At 55.2% G+C, this 21294-nt stretch overlaps 1 protein-coding gene across 1 annotated transcript; it reads right to left on the bottom strand.

Moving 5' to 3' along the window:
* Nucleotides 1-14839: 14839 nt before the first annotated feature.
* LOC125507873 (putative F-box protein At4g21240) lies at nt 14840-16460 on the bottom strand. The gene has a single exon (XM_048672397.1). It carries the CDS (start codon nt 16359-16361, stop codon nt 14997-14999), a length of 1365 nt encoding a protein of 454 aa, XP_048528354.1. The 5' UTR covers nt 16362-16460; the 3' UTR covers nt 14840-14996.
* Nucleotides 16461-21294: the final 4834 nt, after the last annotated feature.

Below are 21294 nucleotides of genomic sequence, written 5' to 3'. Positions count from 1 at the left end.
TGCTCAAGTGTAACTTGGCTAAGAGAATCGTTAGTGGAATCAAGAGAACTACTAGAAGCAACAACATTGGATTTAGCATGATTATTGTTACTAGTAGACGAAGAATCCTTCTTGTTCTTGTTACTAGACTTGACTTGAGGCATGTAAGTGGATAAGAGTAAACGCTTGGCAATGTAAGAAGAACTTTTCTTGCGAAGATCATCATTGATTGCCTTTAAGAACTCATGCTCTTGCTCAAGATTGAGCTTCTCAAAACGTAATTTCTCATGAGTCCTTAAAAGTTCTCGATGATCTCCTAATATAGTTTCATGAGCTAACTTAAGAGTGTTTAGTTCTTTAGTTAGAGACTCAATATTCTCCTTATCATTGTCATTCGTTTCATCATAGTATTCATCACTATAGTTGTCAACAAGTAAATCATCATCACCTAACAAGTCATCTTCACACTATTGAAATCAACATACTCGGGGTGTGATACCTTTGGGCCTTTATCCATGAAGCATCTTCCAATTCCTTCATTTGGTGAATCAAATATGTCGTAGGAGTTGGTTGACACAAGTGCTAGACCGGCAACACCTTCATCTTGAGTATAGTCGGAGTCGGAGTGATAGCTTCTCTCGGAGTCATTGTCGGAGTCGGAGCCGGATACCCATTCACCAACATGAGCTTGATGTCTTCATTTTGTATAGCTCCTTGATGACTTGTCCTTCCTTTTCGAATCCTTGCTTCTCCGAGAGGGTCTTCGTTCATATCGATCATCCCTACTCCTTCTCTCCCTTGATGGTGATTCTTCTCTTCTACTTCTTCTTTTGGGAGAATCTTCTCTTCTCTTGTGGGGAGCCGTAAACTCATTGGAGTAGTGTCCGGGTCTTCCACAATTGTAGCAGTCTCGCTCTCGACTAGAATATCTTTTGTCATTGTAGGACCTTGACTTGGAACTTCTCTCTTTGCTTCTATTCTTGTAGAACTTGTTGAAGTTCTTCACCATTAGGCTCAATTCTTCATTAAAGGTTTGTTTCTCACTTGATGATGTGGGAGCTTCACATGAGGCTTTGTAAGCACCACTTGACTTGTTATGGAGCTCCTCCTTATCCTTGAGTGACATCTCATGAGCAAAAATTCTCCCAATGACTTCCGTTGGCTTGAGATCTTTGTAATTTGGCATCATTTGGATCAATGTGCATACGGTATCGTATTTTCCATCCAAGGCTCTTAGGATCTTCTTGATGATGAATTTGTCAGTCATCTCTTCACTTCCTAAGCCGGCAATCTCATTTGTGATAAGAGCAAGCCTAGAGTACATCTCAGCGACACCTTCACCATCCTTCATTTTGAACTTGTCAACTTGACTTTGAAGCACATCCAAGTTGGATTCCTTGACGGAGTCGGTACCTTCGTGCATATCAATCAAAGTATCCCAAATTTCCTTTGCATTCTCAAGACGGATGATTTTCTTGAATTCTTCGGGGCATAATCCGTTGAAGAGGATATCACAAGCTTGAGCATTGTATTGTAGCATCTTCAACTCATCCGCGGTAGCTTCACGATTCGGTTCTCTCCCATCAAAGAATTCACCTTGCAAGCCAGCACACACAATAGCCCAAATGGCGGGGTTATGTCCAAGAATATGCATTTTCATCTTATGCTTCCAACTAGCAAAATTAGTACCATCAAAGTAAGGACCTCTACGGTGATAATTTCCCTCGCTAGATGCCATAATCTCCTAGGTTGTGAAACCAAGGCTAGATGCCATACTCTCCTAGGTTGCGAGATCCCTATCGGTGAGACCTATTTGCCTAGGGTTTTTGGCAGTGGCTATGATATCTGAACTCGGTGGCGCCGGATAGAAAGAATTGGTGGGGCCGAGTTTGACTTTTGGTTTAGGTCATATGTGGATGTGGGAAGGTAGTTGAGGGTTTTGGAGCATATCACTAAGAACTATGAAGCAAGAACCTCATTAAGCAACACCTCATCCCTCCTTGATAGTATTGGCTTTTCCTATAGACTCAATGTGATCTTGGATCACTAAAATATAAAATGTAGAGTCTTGCGCTTTGAGCTTGAGCCAATACTTTTGTCCTTAGTATTTTGAGGGGTCCACTTTCCTCATACATGCCATGCCATTCATTGAGCTTTTCCTGAAATATTAATCTTGGAATAGCATTAGCTCAATGAGCTATATGTTGTTAGGAATTACCAAAACCACCTAGGGATAGTTGCACTTTCAGAGGGCCCTGCCCCTATATCAGCTGATGAAGAAGACAATGTTGTTCGAGTGGAACGACCAGGCGGACGAAGCTTTCCGGGATCTGAAGCGCATGCTCTCCACTGCACCAGTCCTGGTCGCACCGGCCGAGAAGGAGTCGTTGTTGCTCCATATTGTCACGACCTCGCGGTTGGTCAGCACGGTGATGGTGGTCGAGCGACCAGAGAAGGACAAGGTCCAAGCCGTCCAGCGTCCCGTCTAGTACCTGAGTGAGGTGCTCTCAGCCTCGAAGCAGAACTACCCGCACTACCAGAAGATGTGTTACGGCGTGTACTTCACCGCCAAGAAGCTGAAGCGGTACTTTCAAGAGCATGTCATCACCGTGGTCAGCACGGCCCCTCTCGGCGAGATCATCGGGTGTCGGGATGCCTCTGGCCGGGTCGCCAAGTGGGCGCTTGAGCTAGCCGGCACACCATCCTCTACGAGCCCCGCACCACGATCAAGTCCCAGACTTTGGCCGACTTTCTCGTCGACTGTATCGAGACCCAGTACCTGCCGCCACCACCAGACTCAACACACTGGCGCATGCACTTCGACGGCTCGAAGATGCGACTCAGCCTGGGGGTCGGCATCGTGCTGTCCTCCCCCAAGGGCAACCGGCTCAAGTACGTGTTGTAGATCCACTTCGCCGCCTCCAACAACGTCGCCAAGTACGAAGCCCTTGTGCACGGCCTCCGGCTTGCCAAGGAACTCGGCATCCGGTGCATCCTGTGCTACGGTGACTCGGACCTGGTGGTGCAGCAGTGCTCTGGCGAGTGGGACGCCCATGACTCCAACATGGCAAGCTACCGCTTCCTCGTCCAAAAGCTGTCCGGATTCTTCGCGGGCTGCGAGTTCCTCCACGTCCCGCGCGCAGAGAATGAGGCGGCCGACATGCTCGCCAAGCTCGCCTCATCCCGGCAGTCCATTCCATCCAGCGTCTCCCTCGAGCATCTGCACAAGCCATCTATCAAGCCGCCTCCGAACTCCGAGTCCATCCACGTCCCAGCCGACCCGGCCGCGCCTCAACCCGGCCCGGGGACTGCTCCAGCCGACCCGGCCGCTCCTCAACCTAGCCCGGGGACTGCTCCAGCCGACCCGGCCGCGCCTCAACCCGGCCCGGAGACTGCCTCCGCCAACCCGGCCACCGCCGTCCCTGGCCCGGGGGCTGCTGAACCCGGCTCGGGGGCTACCGCCCCGGAACCGGCCGTGGTGGCCGTCTTCGCCGTGGTCACGGCACCATCCTGGGCCCTGCCCATCTTGGAGTTCCTGGAGAACGGGGTCCTCCCCATGGACGAGACCGAAGCTCGGCAAGTGCAGCGCCGAGCATCCGCCTACAACGTCATCAACGACAAGCTCGTCAAGTGCAGCTCCACAGGCGTTTTCCAGCGCTGCGTCGAGCGGGACAAGGGCGTCGAGATCCTCCTCGACATACACCAGGGCGAGTGCGGGCACCACGTCGCCTCGCGTTCCCTGGTGGCCAAAGCTTTCCACCACGGCTTCTAATGGCCCACGACCCTCGAAGACGCGGAGTCACTCATCCTCAAGTGTGAGGGATGGTAGTGCTTTAGCAAATGCAGCCACCAGCCGGCGTCGGCACTCCGAACCATCCCGATCACCTGGCCCTTCGCGGTCTAGGGACTCAACATGGTGGGGCCCTACAAGACCGCTCGAGGCGGCATGACACATCTGCTGGTGGCGGTGGACAAGTTCACCAAGTGGATCGAAGCAAGGCCAACAAGAAGCTGGACGGGCCGACGGCCATTCGATTCGTCAAGGACATCGCGGTACGCTACGGCATGCCAAAAAGCATCATCACAGACAATGCCACCAACTTCGCCAAGGGCGCGCTCGCACAGTACTACTCCGTCTCCAGCATCCGCCTCAACCTGGCTTCCGTTGCACAGCCGCAGTCCAACGGGCAGGTCGAGCGGGCTAACGGCCTCATCCTATCCGGCATCAAACCATGAGTCGTCGAGCCCCTCGTCCGTTCACCCGGCAGTTGGCTTGACGAGTTGCCAGCCGTCCTCTTGAGTCTCCGCACCACGCCAAATAGATCGACTGGGTTCACCCCTTTCTTCCTTGTCTACGGAGCACACGTCGTCATCCCGACCGACGTCGAGTTCGACTCACCACGCGTCACGATGTACACGGAAGCCGAAGCAAAGGAAGCCCGCGAAGACGGCGTCAACCTGTTCGAAGAAGCACGTCTCCTAGCGCTCAGTCGCTCAACAATCTACCAGCAAGGCCTGAGGCATTACCACAGCAAGAAGATCAAGCGCCTTGCTTTCTGAGAGGGAGACCTCGTCCTCCGGCTCGTCCAAGAGCAGACCGGCCAGCACAAGTTGTCCTCCCCTTGGGAGGGCCCCTTCATCGTCAGCAAGGCCTTGTACGACCGCAACACGTACTACCTCATCGACGCCCGCAAGACAAACAAGCGCAAGAGGGACACCGCCGGTGAAGAAACAACCCGGCCATGGAATGCAGAGCTCCTCCGCTCGTTTTACAGTTAGCCGTGTACACGTATGTATCGCTGCCTTTTGTAACCATCTGATAACTATGGGGTCCCCAAAAAAATCTTGGGGGCTGCCCCTTTTACGACCAAGCTATTGTGTCTCCTACATTTGTGCATTACTTTACTCTTAAGCCAACCCGGCCACCGGGTCAACTCACTCGACCCGGGGGCTCGGGGGCTGGCCGGCTTGGCCACCCGCTGTTCCCCTTAGCAGCTCCTGACGCGTTGGATCACCGCGGCCTCTCACTTCGCCCTAAGCCGCAGAACCGGCCTTCGGCTGTTGGCTGGCAAGCACATGAGACCAAAAGCACCAACGCGCCACGAACACTAAGTCAGGGACCGCCGGGTCGCCCAACCCGGCCCTGCCGCTTTAAGTTTCTGCACGACCGGCTGCTCGCCAACCCGGCCACGCCGGATTGCCGCCAGCCGGCCCAGTGGGTGTTTCGCTCACGCTCGACGTTTCAAAAGCCTAAGTATTGTACGCTCCTCTCAAAGGTCGAACCCCTTGCCATGAACCGGAGCCTCGGCCGTCAGACTCGCGGGGGGAAAACCCAAAGGGGGAAAGTTGCAAAAAAACGGCTCCAAAGACGAAAAGCAAAGGCGCAGGCATCCATGAAGTTTCTGCTTATCGCCGGTTCGCTCAACCCGGCATCACTACTTCGAGTTGCCTCATGACCAGTTGTTCGCCAACCCGGCCCCGTCGGATTACTGCCAGCTGTCCCAGTGGTGTTTCGCTCGCGCTCAACGTTTCGAAAGCCTAAGTATTGCGCACTCCTCTCCAAGGCCGGACCCCTTGTCACGGACCGGAGCCTCAGACGTCTGACTCGCGGGGGGAAGCCCAAAGGGGAAAAGTTGCAAGAAAACGGCTCCAAAAAACGAAAAGCAAAGGCGCAAACATTCAAGCAGCTCATACATCATAAATTCAAATGGCCCCAAGGCCAGAGTTCATTACACCCAGTTAACCCCCAGTGGGTGGGTGGACCTGCTACCTAACATAAATTTTTAAGTTAAAAATCATGCATTCTCGTCGCCGGGACCGCGTAGCTCCCAGGTCCGCTGAGGTACCGGTATCTTCCTCCCCGGCGTCCGCGTCGCGGTAGATGCTTGTCTCCTCAGAGCTACCCTCCGGGTCGTCCAGAAGCAAGCCATAGTCGTCAGCAGGCACGACTCTGCCATCTTCCGCCCGCTCTGGCTGGAACTCGTCATGGAAGGCGAACCCGGCGATGTAGCTGGCTCGAGCAGCAATCCGGCCAGCCTCCGCCTGCAGCTGGCTCTCTGAGCTGGCTTGCTGGCCCATCAGCGCGTCCAGCAACAGGTCCGGATGCCAAGACATAGCGAACTTGAGCGCCATCTCGGCGCCAGCACAAGCGGTGGAAACCCACCAGTCATGGAGCCGCTCCGGACCCGCCTCCAACCAGCGCGCCAGCCGCGCGAAGCTGTTCGGCGCGACGGAACCCGGCCAGAGGGCCGCCATCATTGTCGCGCCGGCCTCAAAGAGCCGCCCCATCTGCTCTCTCAAGACTCGCAGATGGGCTTCGGCGACAGTCACGATCTCCAGGAAGGTCCAGGCCACCTGCGGGTCAGTCCCGGAGCCGACGATCCCTTGCGGGTCGCGCTGAAAGCAGACTGCCTCCTCCGCCAGTTGACGGGTCTCCGGGAAGGTCCCTGTCGAAAAGAAAAGCAAGTCAGAAGAAAATCACTAAGGAAGAAAAGCCAGGGTCCCAACCCGGCAACAACAAAACCAAAGGAAAGGACTTACTGGAGAAGGACTCTTCCAGGTGCTGCGCTTCGAGCAACGTACTGCGCCGCTCCCGGGTGATGGTGCGGTTGCGCTCCTGGAGCGTCTTCTCCAGATCACCGACCTTGGCAAGGGCCGCCTTCAGCTCAGCGTCCTTGTCCTCGGCCGCCTTCACGGCCTCCTCGCGGCGCCGGGTCTCCTCCGCCATGGCCACCAGTGCCTTCAGGCGCTCCACCTCGGCCTGGAGCTGCCCCTTGTAGTCGGCCAGCTTGCCGCGTTGCTGGTCCACCTCGGCAAGGGCCCGCTCCGCCTCCACGACCTTGGCGGCCTCCACCTTAAGGCGCTCCACCTCGGCCTCGAGGCGGCTCTTGTCGCCCGCCAGCTGCTCCTACAGCCGGCTGGCTTCGTCGAGCGCCTGCCGGGCTCCCGTCGACTCTGCACTCGCCTTCACCACCTCGGCCCCAAGCTGGTCGACGTCTGCGACAAGCCGGTCATAGTGAAAACCGGCCCGAATCAGTCGGGTCTTCCAAGACGCACCTCGGTTGCAGAAGAAGAACTCAGCAACAAAGTACTATTTTAAGATTCAACCCAACTGCTACGCAGTTGGCCCGAATCTCGGGGGCTACACCCAGTGGGTGCGCTAGCGCCCCCCCCCCCTAGAAAAGAGCATGAAATAGGAGTACATGCCACGACGCGGAGCTCCTCCTCCTTGGCGGCGAGCCTCTCCTTGAGACCCCGGTGCGTCTCGAGGAGCCGGTTGAAGACACTGACCCGGTAGGAGTCCAGTTGCTACAGAAGGCAAGATCAACGCAAGCCAGCAAGATAAGATTCGACCCAACTGCTATGTAGTTGGCCCAAATCTCGAGGGCTACACCCAGTGGGTCCGCTGGCGCGCCCCCACAAAGGAGAAACAACGAAAAGAGAAAAACCGAACGCGAATGAAAACTTACGAAGACGGCGCGCTCCAGCTCCAGCGTCTCCTCGACCTCGGCCTGGGCGAAGGCCTAGATCCGGTCTGTCCGCCCTCGCAGGCGACGGGTCACGGCGGCCATCGTCGCCTCCTCCTGGGTCGGAGGTCCGAAGGGGACCTCGCTGGTGCCGCTCCGCGACGGCTGCGGACCGGCGACCCGGCGTCCTCCGGGCCGGAGCACCAGGGCGTGCTCTTCACCATCCGCTTCCCCTGAAGCCAGCGCCTTCTCCAGCGCCCTCTCCGGCACCGACGCCGGCTCGGTGGGCGGAGTGGCTTCAGGCTCCACCATCGGCGGCGCCTCGCTCGCCGGCGTCCGGGACGCCCCCTTCGGCGCCACCCGCGCAGCCTCCCCCAAGACGGCGTCGCCACCGCCTCCATCGACCCCCGCCTGCTCGACCATGTTGGTCCGCGGCAGGGTGCCGTCCTCAACGACCACGACCTCCCGGTCTAGGTCCATCACGTTCGCACGGCCGCCTTGGTCGTGCTCCCCTCCAACGCCGAAACGAAGACCGTCGCCGCCGCCACCGTCCCCACCGGCATTTCCGGCCACGCCAGCTCGCGCCCACGTCGCCGCGGCGCTGACCCAGGCCTGGGTCGACGCCGCCTCCAGTTCTGCCTCGGCCCGGTTCCGATCCCGCCAGGCCAGGCCTTCGGCGTCGGCCGGGTCCAAGCCAAGGTCCGGGTCCGCCCGCTCCTCCTCCTCGTCCCGGTCGACGGTGCCGGACCGACTCCTCCGGAACGCGGCACCCTCAGCGGACGCGGCATCTGCCGCCGCCAACGCCAGTGAGATTGGCGACCTAAGACATAAGACGAAAATGAGTACGCAAAGTCGAGCAAAGCCGCTCGGCGACTCTGATCAAACAAAAAGGGCACTCACCCCGGCACCACCAGAATGGCGGGCCTCGCCGCCCTCTCCTGCGGAGCGTCGCGCCTCCTCTTGGCGGGCGGCTTCGCACCTCAAGCCGGGTCCACCATGCGCTTCGCGGTCGAGGCCCGCGGCGCGACGTTGTCCTTCCCGTGCGGCCGCCTCGCCGTCGCCGCCCCCCGAGACGACCCGGCTCCGGCCGCGCCGCCGCCTCCTCCACCCGGCGCCGCTACATCGGCGGCTCATGACAGCACCCCCAAAGCCGTCCCACAACCGGCGACTCAAGAAATAAAAGCAAGGCTCACCTGCTCGGTGCCCTGCGCCCGCGTCGGCGGCCGCCGCCTCCCCTCCGCCATGGGCCTCGGGCTCCTCCGAGGCAACGCGCACCACCTGCGCCCGCGCCCAGTCGTAAGGATGCCGGATGGCATTCAGAAGCACCTCCCGTGTCGCGTCGGGGCAAACAAGAAGATAAGCAGCATCGAAGTACGGAGACCAGGGACTCACCAACAGTGCAGGGTTCGCGTGGTTGTACGGAGCCTTCCCGAACTCCCAGTCAACCCCCAGGTTGGCCTTGGAGATGTCATTGACCCGGCGAGCGACCTGGTCCGCCGCCAGCCGCGTGTTCACCATGCGGTTGGGGTCCTAGAGGCCGGTCATCTGACCGATGAGATGGATGCGCTGCTGTAGCGGTAGCACCCGCCGGACGATGAAGGCGGTGACGAGGTCGGTGCCGGTGAGCTTCTCCCGCTCCTTCATCACCGACACCCGCTCGCACAAGTTGAGCACCTCCTGCGACGGGTGCTTGGGGTAGTACCCCCAGTTCTGCTTCCCCCACGGCAGCGAGTTGATGAATGGCGGCAGGTTGATGCGGTCCTTGCCGAGGTTGCTGCAAGATCGTGGATGTCGCCTAGAGGGGGGTGAATAGGCGTTTTAAAATAATTACGGTTTAGGCTTGAACCAATGCGGAATAAACCTAGCGGTTAATTTGTCAAGCACAAAACCTAAAACAATTAGGCTCACCTATGTGCACCAACAACTTAAGCTAAGCAAGATAAGCAACTATGTGATAGCAAGATATATGACAAGAAACAATATGGATATCACAAAGTAAAGTGCATGAGTAAAGAGCTCGGGTAAGAGATAACCGAGGCACGCGGAGACGATGATGTATCCCGAAGTTCACACCCTTGCGGATGCTAATCTCCGTTTGGAGCGGTGTGGAGGCACAATGCTCCCCAAGAAGCCACTAGGGCCACCGTAATCTCCTCACGCCCTCGCACAATGCAAGATGCCGTTATTCCACTAAGGGACCCTTGAGGGCGGTCATCGCACCCGTACAAATGGCAACCCTTGGGGGCGGTCATCGAACCCGTACACTTTGGCTACCCTTGGGGGCGGTCACCGGAACCCGTCAAATTGCTCAGGGCGATCTCCACAACCTAATTGGAGACCCCGACGCTTTCCCGGAGCTTTACACCACAATGATTGAGCTCCGAACACCACAAAGGTTGGGGTTAACTCCCCAACGACACCACGAAGCTTCACCACAATGGAATATGGCTCCGAGGTGACCTCAACCATCTAGGGCACCCAAGAGGAACAAGCTCAAGGGTACCAAGCACCCAAGAGTAATAAGCTTCTCAACTTGTAACTTCCACGTATCACCGTGGAGAACTCAAACCGATGCACCAAATGCAATGGCAAGGGCACACGGAGTGCCCAAGTCCTTTTCTCTCAAATCCCACTGAAGCAACTAATTCTAGGGAGGAAAATGAGAGGAAGAACAAGAAAGAGAACACCAAGAACTCCAAGATCTAGATCCAAGGGGTTCTCCTCACATAGAGGAGAAAGTGATTGGTGGAAATGTGGATCTAGATCTCCTCTCTCTTTTCTCTCAAAAACTAGCAAGAATCCATGGAGGGATTGAGAGTTAGCAAGCTCGAAGAAGGTCAACAATGGGGGAAGAACACGAGCTCAAGGGACAAGGTTGAATGGGGAAGAAGACCCCCTTTTATAGGAGCTCCCGAATCCAATCGTTATGTGCTCAGTCCGCACACGAGCGATACTACCGCTCAGGGGAGTGGTACTACCGCCCGGGCGGTAGAACACGGAGAGCGGAGCGAAACAGAGTGCGAGGCAGAGCCATATGAGCGGCACTACCGCTGGAGCCAGCGGTACTATCGTTGGCCGCAGCGGTCCTGCCGCTTGGCCCAGCGGTACTACCGCTGGGACCGCGCACAGCGCCTTCCACGAGCACAGAGAGAAGGAACAGGGAGGAGGGCCATTGAGCGGCACTAGGGGCGGTGGTAGCCACGGTACTACCGCACATGAGCGGTACTACCACTCCTACCGCCGCTCCCACTCCCGCTGAACACGACACGAGAAAACCACGTCTCGAGTCAAGGCGGTACCAGCGCGGAACCAGAGCTGTACTACCACTTATGGCCATGGGCGGCACTACCGCTGTGGGACAGCGGTACTACCGTTTGTGGCGATAAGCTGTACTGCCGCTCCGGCCCAGCGGTACTACCGCTGGCGCCATCCTTATGCCACTTCCACGAAAGCAAGTATACTCTAGGAAAACCAGAACTGCCATAACTTCTGCATATGAACTCCGAATTGAGCAAACTCAAGCTTGTTGGAAACAAGACGACGAGTAGTATCAAAACAGCGACTGGTTATAGTAAGAAGAGGCAGGGGAGGTATGCCTAACAAATGGAGGAGTGAAACCTTCAACAGAGAAGAACGAGCATAACCTCCAACATCGAAAACATCATAGAAGATGCAAGTGAACTCTGTTTTCGATGAACTCGAGCTTGTCATCAAGATGACCATAAGCTCCAAAACTCACAAAGAGAACCAAACAAGAACCAAGAAAGATGATGCAAGGATGCAATGGTTTGAGCTCTCTACAAATGATACGATCAATCTACTCATCGAGAGCCCCCCTTGATAGTACGGCAATCGATCCTATAACCCGATCTCCCAACTACCATCATGAGACCGGTAAAATAGAAAACCTATCAAGGGCAAACCTTTGCCTTGCACATGGTCCACTTGAGCTAGATGATGACGATCTTGACTCCCTCAAGTTGGACCACCTTTCTTGATTGTGTTGACTCGATGAAGACTAGTTGATTGCTCCCCCATACTCCACTATGGGTGAGCCACTCTTCCGCACATTTTCACAAGTCCATTGTCACCACAAAGGACGGCAAGCTTCAAGCATTTGATCTCTTCATGATGCTCCACTTGAACTTGCACACCGCAACCTAACCCCACAAAGAACTCTCACGAAGACCATGGGTTAGTACACAAAGCGTAATTGACAATGCTTACCATACCATGGGATCACTTGATCCCTCTCGATACATCTTCTACGCTTTGTGGGTTGATCAACTTGATTCACTCTTTGACTTAGTCTTGATCAACCTCTCACAAGACCAATCTTTAGGTAATTCCTTGAATAGCACCTTGATCGACAAAAACTCTCCTTGAAACCAACACATGTACTCCAAGAAAAGCCTATGGACAAAACCTTCAAATATAACTCAAGGCAACCATTAGTCCATAGATATTGTCAACAATTACCAAAACCAAACATGGGGACACCGCATGCTCTTTCAGTTGCGAACGTAGAAGAAAGAATTCTGCCATTTCTTGGCAAAATCCTCCAGCGGCATCCTCGGGCAGTCGGCGGCCGACCGCTTGGTGATGATGGCCGCCCCGCACTTGGAAATCTCCCTGGCCTTCGGCCCCTGCTGCTTCAGGGAGAAGAAGCGTACCCAGAGGTCAATCGAAGGCTCGACCCCTAGGTACCCATCGCAGAGGGTGACGAAGCCTGACAGTTGTACGATGGCGTCGGCGCCGAGATGGTGGGGCTGGAGCCGGAAGAACTCCAGGAAGTCGCGGAAGAAGCCGCTCACGGGAATCCCAAACCCGCGCTTGAAGTGCGGCAGGAAGACCACACGCTCCGAGCCCTCGGGCCACGGCTCCCGCTCGCCCTGCGGAGGGCGCGCCTCGACCTCCTGCGCCCTCGACGGGCGCCTGGTGTCGCGGAGGTAGGCGATGTCGTCGAGGGGGACGGTCAAACCCATCCACGATCCTGACGGTAGCGCCATCGACTCAAGCGTGGAAGAAAGAAGGAAGAGAGAAGGAAGAAGATGGCAAGAGAGCTCTGCTCAAGGCAGCGGGCGTCGCAGCTAGCGGCGGTCGCAAGAAGCAGAGGAACGATGAAGAGGCAGGGGAGCGCGAGCACGAATGATCTCCACCGCTCCCTTCGCCCCCAATTTATAGGCCACAATTTGAAACGTGGGGAAGTGGGATCGTTTGCACTCTCCCCCTCCCACTTCCCCGCAATAAGTGCGCACGTACGCACGCACTAACTGCCTAGAGAATGGCAACCGACCCACGGACGCCGCAATAAATCCTCGCGCGTGGGCCGCGGGCCCTAGAGCGTCGTCCCGTCCTGTCACACGCATGGCCTGTCAGGCCCCTCCGGCTTTCAGGCGCCACGTGGCGGCCGCGCGAGGCCCAAAAGATTGCCCAAGATTCGTCGAACTCCTCGGTTTCCCGCCACGGGCGGGGTGCCGCGATCCAGCTTCCGGAAGCCGGCACACAGTGGGTGTTGCCGGACCCGGCGGTCACCAAATCCGCCTCTACAAGGGGGGAAACTGCGAAGACCCTCCCATCTAAAGATGGCGGACCTTCACAGCTTCGGGGACTACTGTCGGGGGAATGAACCCCAGGCAGGCAACGGAACCCGGATCCTTTTCAAAAACAACGGGGCCGGCATCGCCTCTCAATATGGCTCACTTGGCCTGGTCGCTCAACCCAGCCAAGTCCCTCGACCCGACCAAGCTCCTCAACTCGGCCAGACTCCGCAACTCGGCCCCAACAACCAAGCTCAAGACTTCCCCAACAAGCCAGCTCCATCCTTGGCGTGTTCTCCAAACCCGGCCGAGGGTCAGCGGCCGTCCCATCCCAGCCGTACGATGAGACGAGTCTCCACCAACTGCTGACCGAGGCCACAGTGCTCCGCCCATGCATCTGGTCAGCCGGACGAGGCAACAGTGCCCCCCACCTACTTGCTGACCAGGGCTGGCGTGGCAACAGTGCAATCATTGTCACCCATGACGCCAGCAAGCGGCGACCTGACGGAGCACCATTGTAGCCGACTCGACTCGGCCACGCCCTGACGATCGACAAGACGGTGCACAGCACCCCTAGGCGCATGGGGCCCGCGCCCGGGGAACCCGGCGGGGCCTGTTAACCGGCGGGTCCCAGCACCAGGTTCCTGGACACTAACAACCCGGTCCTACGGCCTTGTAACATTACCCTTGTACCCCTGAGGGTTGACCTATAAAAAAACCCTAGGAGCCCTCATGCATACGGGCAAGCAAGCAATGCAATACACTCACCCATCCACCCACTCACACACCTAGCAAGCAACACCCGAGGGGAGGGAGCAGCCTAAGCCTTGGCCCGACCTCCTTCTTCTCCCGTACAGCTCTAGGAGCAACCCTGTACTATTAGATATAAACCACACTCGGCAGGACTTTGGGTGTTATCTCTCTGGAGAGCCCCGAACCTGGGTATGTCTTGCGTCCCGCGCTTGCTCATGCCGACCTCGCCTCTGGAGCCCACCAATGCCCTCGAGCCTCCTCTCATCTTTAGCCATCCCTTGGCATCGGCCGTGCGCCCACCACGACACATACCATGACAAGTATCTCTCACACAAAAGCAGAGCATGGCAATTTTGTCTCACACACCCAAAAATACCCATGGCAATTTTATCTCTCACACACGCACATGCCATGGCAGTTTGTCTACCAGAAACACACAAAGCATGACAAGTTTGTCCCACATGGCACTTTGTGTCTCTCGCATGCATGTTAACTACATAGCAATTTTGTCTAACACACACATAAACCCATGGCAATGCATCTCACACACAAGTGTAAAATGGCAATTTCAACTCTCACACACACAAAACAAAGCATGGCAATTTAAGGCTATCACACACACATACACCATGGCAATTTTATCTCTCATACCCACATTGTCATGGCAATTTCCTCTCCCACATGCACATATGTCAAATGCACAACATGGCATTTATATATTGAATAACTATGAGTAATCATGGCAAAAATAAGCCAAAAAAGATCATCCACGCAAACAAAAGTAACATGCTTCTACAACACACAGAAAAAGAGCATGGCAATTTAAGTCTATCACACACACATACACCATGGCAATTTTGTTTCTCATACCCACATTCCCATGGCAATTTCCTCTCCCACATGCACATATGTCAAATGCACAACATGGCATTTATATATTGAATAACTATGACTAATCATGGCAAAATAAGCCAAAAAAGACCATCCACGCAAACAAAAGTAACATGCTTCTACAACACACAGAAAAAGAGCATGGCAATTAATTTTTCTCACACATAAACCTGGCGTGTGTGTCTGAGTCAACGAGCCGTGGGTGCCAAATTTTGCTAAGCCAAATAATAAGAGTGAAAAATATCCAAATTTCACAACAGAATCATCAAACTGTAAATAAATGTGTCTCCTTACTTGGGTACATAAATTAAGCAGACGGTTTCAGTCTAGGAGGAATAAATTACAAGAAGATGAAGATGAATGATCGTCAGCCCAGGAAGGAGAGTACAGCGCTCGCCACAGCTTGAAGCAACTCCATGTGCGGCTCCTCCGGGACAATCCGTCCTGAGGTTATAGAAGCGAGAATGTTATCTTCCGCCTTGGTCACGCAGACCTTGCCGATAACACTGCCGGGCGCAACAAGCGTTGGCCGGTATCCCCAGCAGAAGTGGTATCGCTTGTGGAGATGCTGCAGTAACTTATGATTTTCCTCTTGGTAGCCCTCCAAGCTACATGTCTGTGTGCACCCGTGCACGGCGTCAACGAGATTCGCCGGACTGAGATTGTAGAACGCAAGACCATGCTCGCGGAACCAAAGCACGAGGCGTTGTTTGCATTGCCAGGCCCCAAGCAGTCCAGGCCCCCTTCCTCCTGGTGATGGTGAGACGCTCAAACAGCACATCCGCTCCCAGAGAAGACCAGAGTTCAGAACAGACAATGTTATCTCCGGGCGGTCGCGAGACAAAGTCGCAACGCACACACTCTTACCCATCTCCATTATGCCTGAAAACAGGGTGCCATCCTCTGGCGTGTCAATGCTGGTCACCAACTCGCTCTGCACATGGAACACAAGAAGTTTTTCCTTGCTGGATTGAGACCCAGTACCATCATCCCTGGGGGATAGCAGAACATAGCAGTTTCCTTCAATGCACAGCGAGTAGGTGTTGTTTTGCAATTTGTCCAAGTCGTGAGCCACATTAGGTAGAACAGTGACAGGCCTGCTGCCGTCGGTGCCGCTCAGGGTAAGGGGCACGACATGTACATCACTGCCACACTGAACGAACACTTTATACTTATCTTCCTTAGGATCATACCCGAAGGCGAGCATCCAGGAGAAGGTGCCGAGATCTAAGAGCTGAGCGGTCAAGTGTTGAGACGTTGCAGGATTGGCCACGAGACATGTCATAGAGGAATCGCTCAGCCCGCGCTGCTCGAAGGCAACAAGGCCGTTGCAAGACCCAAAGAACCTGTACGAAAGCTCGGTGCCGGCGACGGGCAGGCCGTGAGAGATAGGAAACGTGTCGCCGGCGGCAACAAGATAGAAGGCGTGCTTTCCCTCGAGCCCGTAGAGACTGAACTTGAACGGGAGCCTATGGCCGCGGTCGAGATAGGCTAGGCATACCTCCTTGCTGGGGCGCTGGTAGTGATTGGCCCAGAAGTCGCCCCCGGTCAAGATCTCCCTCCACCGCTTGGAGAGTACGACGCCACGAGCGGCGTCGCGAGCCGGTAGGTGGGAGAAGACAGCGAGGGGAAGCACGTCTTCCTTGGCGACGTTGCAGATCTTGCGACGCTTGCTGGACTTGTCCTCCGGCTCATCAACCACGCCGCCGCCTCTCTTCGTCCCTCCCCCCATCGCCTTCGTCTTCGTCGTAGATGTGGGAGAAACTTTCCCTTGCTTTTTCTGGGTAGAAGTTGGTGGGTGAGCGCAGTGAAAATGAGCCCGCCTCCACCGATAAGACAAGGTTATACTACGTAGTATGGGCTGAGACGACGCACCTGGTCTATGTACACAGACTGGTCCACCTGTCAGTGTAGAATTGTTCCGTTGGCTGGTGGGCGGTGGCCAAGACGGGGTATGAAGGTACAGGCCACTTGTTGAAGGTTCTCCTTTTCAACTGCTTGTATTGACTACCCTGTCAATCTTCGCAAAAGAAAATAGCGGGCATTTTAGTCGTGCCATTATAATTATAATGAAAGGAGCATTTTAGTTGTGAATGGCTAGCCCGGATCGTTAAATTTCTCCTGGCGCAAAGGTATCTACGGTTTGTGAAGTGATGCCAATTAGGTCATGGTGAATTTCCCCTCAAAAAAAATGTCATGGTGATTTTTTTTAAGGTCATGGTGAGATTGTAGCGACGCTTCTTTCAAAAAAAAGATTGTAGTTCACCCGTAAAAAAAAGAAAAAAAAAAGATTGTAGCGACGGAACAAGACAACAAGTCTTTTCTTCCTCCCTACCCGCGCGGTGTTTGCTCTAATGCTAGCCAGTCCCACTGCTCAGTGATTGCGAGATGGACAAGTGCCAGCCCGCTCCGCGATTTCCTTTTTCTTTCTTTTGGGCGTGCCCTGGGCTTTCCTTGCCTAAGGCCAACTCCATCGCGCGACCTTATTCTGTCCGTCTCCATCCGTTTGAGGTAAAAGGAACAAACGAGACGGTCCAGCGCGGGGCCGCAAACGGATTTTTGTCCGTTTTGTGTTCGCTTTCGACCCATCCGCGGTCCAAATTTGCGTCGCTTTTGGGGTGAAACGGACGCACGGGTCGTCTGCGCGTGTCCTCCCCTGACCCGCCCGTCGGTGGCACAACGCAGGGCTTTTTCTATCCGCCCCCCTCCCTCCTTCCGGCCGCACCCCCTCCACTCTTCCTCACTCTTCCCCTCGCCGCCGCCGCCGCTGCCATTGCAGCCATGCAGTTCGGATGCGACCTCGCCCAACCCCTTCCCCTTGGCGCCGCCGAGCTACCCAACCACGGCCACCTGGTTTGCGCACCCGCCGGCCGGTTTTGGGGCGGATCCGGTCGGTCTTGAGCTTGGCCGGCTGTGGGAGGCCGGCCGCGCCATGGACTGGCCGGGCACCTCGCCGGAAGGCCCTGGCAGGGCCGCAAGGCCACATGCAGACAGTGGCTCCTCCTCTAGCCGCTCGGATCTGCACCGTCGGTGGTCCGCCGGCAGATACACGAATGGCAGCCGGCCGGGCTCGGTGCTTGCCCAAAAGCTCGCCGACGCACCGTTGCCACTCATTAAGTGCGACCACTGCCCAAGGATGGTCGTGCGCCGCGTGTCTACAACGCCGGAACATCCCGGATGGGTGTTCATCAAGTGCTTAAACGATGGGGTATGCGTTTTTTTTAGCTTCGGTTTGTGCTCTAGATTTGACTAGTTGTACTGACTTCAAATTTTGTTGTGTAGAATGGATGCAAGTTTTGGTATTGGGAAGAAGAGTACATCGATATCTTGATAGAGCGAAATTTAGTACATGTTCGTGCACTTTTAGCTAGCATAGAGGCTGTAAATGAGACAAGTGCACTTGTTGCTAGATTAGAGGCTAGACACGAGACTAGGTGTGAGGAGGAAGCAACATCGACTTCTGGCTTGAAGAAGAAAGGAGGATGCCAGATCGAGCCTCCTCCTCCACAGATCAACAACGAGTGCATCGAGAAGGCCCTAACCCAACTTAAGGAAGCAGTTATGAAAGTTGGGTATCTTCTAAAATGTATTCTTGTGGTTCTTGTTTTTTTGGTCTTACTTTACTAGTCAAAATATGATGATGTATTTTTCATGTACCAAAAATAAATGATGAAATAAAGTTAAGGACTTGCGAAGAAATAATACGCGGACAGGATGCGGCTGGGATGCGTCCGCGCGCTGGGCGCACGGACACCGCATCCCAGGACATGACTCCAAATCCCTACCCAAACGGACAGAATCCGAATAAAAAGGACGTTCATTTGGGGTCACACGGTGGAGTTGGCCTAACAAGTTGATAACTTGCGTGTCAGGTCAGTATGCCAAGTGTGTTTCGGGCGGGACGACGACGGACTTTCTTTGTCATCAAGATAGCGATGGAAATGTTCTGGGAGCTGCTGCCGGTAAGATTCGTATCGCCCGGGATGCACTTCACCCCGAAGCTCTGCCATGCACCTGCGCAACCAACGCAGCGACGGACGAGGGAATGATGAACCTGGTCGTTGAATCTGATTCGCAGGTACTGGTCGTTGAGATCAAATAGTAATGACTACGACCTTGCTGCTCACAGGATGCTCCTCCAAGAGATTAAGGAAGATTTACATGCTACGATTGGATTCCAGCGATTGGATGCACTTCACCTAAATATAAGAAGCAACTAGAAAGAATGTTGAGAGGGTATTTAGAGTTTTTCAAGCCCGTTTTGCAGTTGTTTGTGGACATACTAAACAATGGGATCTGGATAACATGTTGAGTGATCATGCACAACATAATTGTAAAGGATGAGGGTGGAAATGTTGACGCAGCTCTTGAATTTGGGAACATGCATGAGTCCATCAAACTTCAAGAGCAGAATCCGGCCACGTTTGATCAATTTGTTCGCTGCATTAACAAATTAGCATCAAGCAACTCATGAGCAACTAAAAGAAGATTGATTGAGTATTTGTACATTTGTGCTAGTTACATTCTAGTTTGAAGTACTATAATTCGAATGCTTTATTGGATCGTAATATGTATCACTTGAATGTTTTAGCTACTTTTATGGATTGATATCATCTCTTACTTGGTACCACTTGAATATTTTAGCTTTGCCTAATATCACAACGCCTAAAGGCACATAATTGAAGGCATGGTGGAGAGAATGACAGTGCCACGGATCAGTGACTTGGCACAAATCCAGACCCCTGCTGGATAGCCGCCGGTGGGGGCGACTAGGGTTCCCCCTCCTCCCCTCCTGCCGCCGGCCTAGCCCCCCGCCACCGTCCCCTCCCGCCCCCTCCTTCCCCCGTCCAGATCCGCCTCGCGTCGCCTCCCCGGGAGGTGGCCGAGGCGGAGCTCGAGCTCCTCTCCCGCGGGCTCCCTCCTCCCCGTCTCCCCCGCTGCCGCTGGTGGACGCTCCCGGCGCTGGCCCGGGTGGTGCCGGCGGCGGCGGGCATTCTTGTCCCCGCGCGTGCGTGCTTCCTTCTCAATGCAAGGAGGCGGTGGCGGTGCTCCTTGGTTTGGCTGCGGTCCGGGGGTAGTGCTCCTTGGTTTGGCTGCGGCCCGGCGGCCCTGCGACGGCGGCCGGCGACAGGTGTGGTGTTGGCGCCGCTCCTTGGCGGCGGGACTGCGTGGTGGCGCTGGGTGGCCGGCGTCGCGCCCTCGGCCCAGATCTAGGCCCATCGGGCTCCGTCTGGGTCCTAGCGGGCCGCCCCCCGTCCCGGCTCTGATTCTTCGTTGTGTTGTCCTCACTTCGCGGTGCCGTGGTGAGACGGCGTGGGGACCTCAAGACTGTGTTGGCGCAGGGTGGTGGTTGGTTTGGTGGCAGGCTCCAGAGCGCCCGAGGTGCGGGTTGGGATCGGGGGAAACCCCTGTCGGCATGGCCGACTCCGGTGCAGTGGCGCCTGTGGGTGCCACCTGACCTAGGAGGGCATCGGGGGCTACCCTTCCTTTCCTCTCGCCTCGTCGTGTACCGGGGAAAACCCTTGGTAGCAATGTCGTCATCATCGCGATCCTTCTTGGAGGTGCTGATAGGTGTCGGCGCTTCGGAATCTTGGAGCCAAGTGGAAGATCCCGGTGGGCACAACGATCGCGAGGCTTCTTCGTTTTTGTTGATCCGTTGTTGTCAATATTTGTTTCTTTTGCTCTTTCTCTGTCGTTTCTTTTGGGCGTGACTGTGCTGCTTCCGCCCCAGCATCTATCCCTGTATGGTTCGGTTGGTTGCTTTGTAATACAAAGCGGGGGAAACCCTTTTTCGGTAAAGGCACATAATTATCACCTCGTGACCATGTATACTTATCAAGGTAAATGTTCGCTGCTAAAATGGTTACGACGACTGACGGCGGTGACTTATTTATTTTTCATCGAAAGGCAAACGAAACCCTATCTCTCCTTCATTTCAAAAAAAATCCATCTAAACTCAAGCCTATTGTGCCAGTAATGTTTCGTGAGAGACCGGTGTTGGGGAACGTAGAATTTCAAAATTTTCCTACGCACACGCAAGATCATGGTGATGCATAGCAACGAGAGGGGATAGTGTTGTCTACGTACCCTCGTAGACCAAAAGCGGAAGCGTTAGCACAACGCGGTTGATGTAGTCGTACGTCTTCACGATCCGACCGATCAAGTACCGAACGTACGGGACCTCCGAGTTCAGCACACGTTCAGCCCGATGACGTCCCTCGAACTCCGATCTAGCCGAGTGTTGAGGGAGAGTTTCGTCAGCACGACGGCGTGGTGACGATGTTGATGTTCTACCGACGCAGGGCTTTGCCTAAGCACCGCTACAGTATTATCGAGGTGGACTATGGTGGAGGGGGCACCGCACATGGCTAAAAGATCAAACAGATCAATTGTTGTGTCTCTGGGGTGCCCCCTGCCCCTGTATATAAAGGAGCAAGGGGGTGCGGCCGGCCAGGGAGGAGGCGCACCAGGAGGAGTCCTACTCCCACCGGGAGTAGGACCCCCCCCCCTTTCCTAGTTGGATTAGGACTTGGGAGGGGGAAAGAGTGGAGGAGAAGAAGGAAGGGGGGCGCCGCCCCCCTCTCCTTGTCCTATTCGGATTGGGGGGAAGGGGCGCCGGCCTAGCCCTAGCCGCCTCTCCTCTCTTCCACTAGGCCCACTAAGGT

Source organism: Triticum urartu, chromosome 5 (genome assembly GCF_003073215.2).
Source record: "Triticum urartu cultivar G1812 chromosome 5, Tu2.1, whole genome shotgun sequence".
Classification (NCBI taxonomy): Eukaryota; Viridiplantae; Streptophyta; class Magnoliopsida; order Poales; family Poaceae; genus Triticum; species Triticum urartu.
Note: the sequence above shows the minus strand (reverse complement) of the source record. Positions and strands in the feature narration are given on the sequence as shown.

Bases quoted from the DNA above. Each gene is read 5' to 3' on its own strand.
- LOC125507873 (XM_048672397.1), bottom strand. From the start codon at position 16,361: ATGGGGGGAGGGACGAAGAGAGGCGGCGGCGTGGTTGATGAGCCGGAG.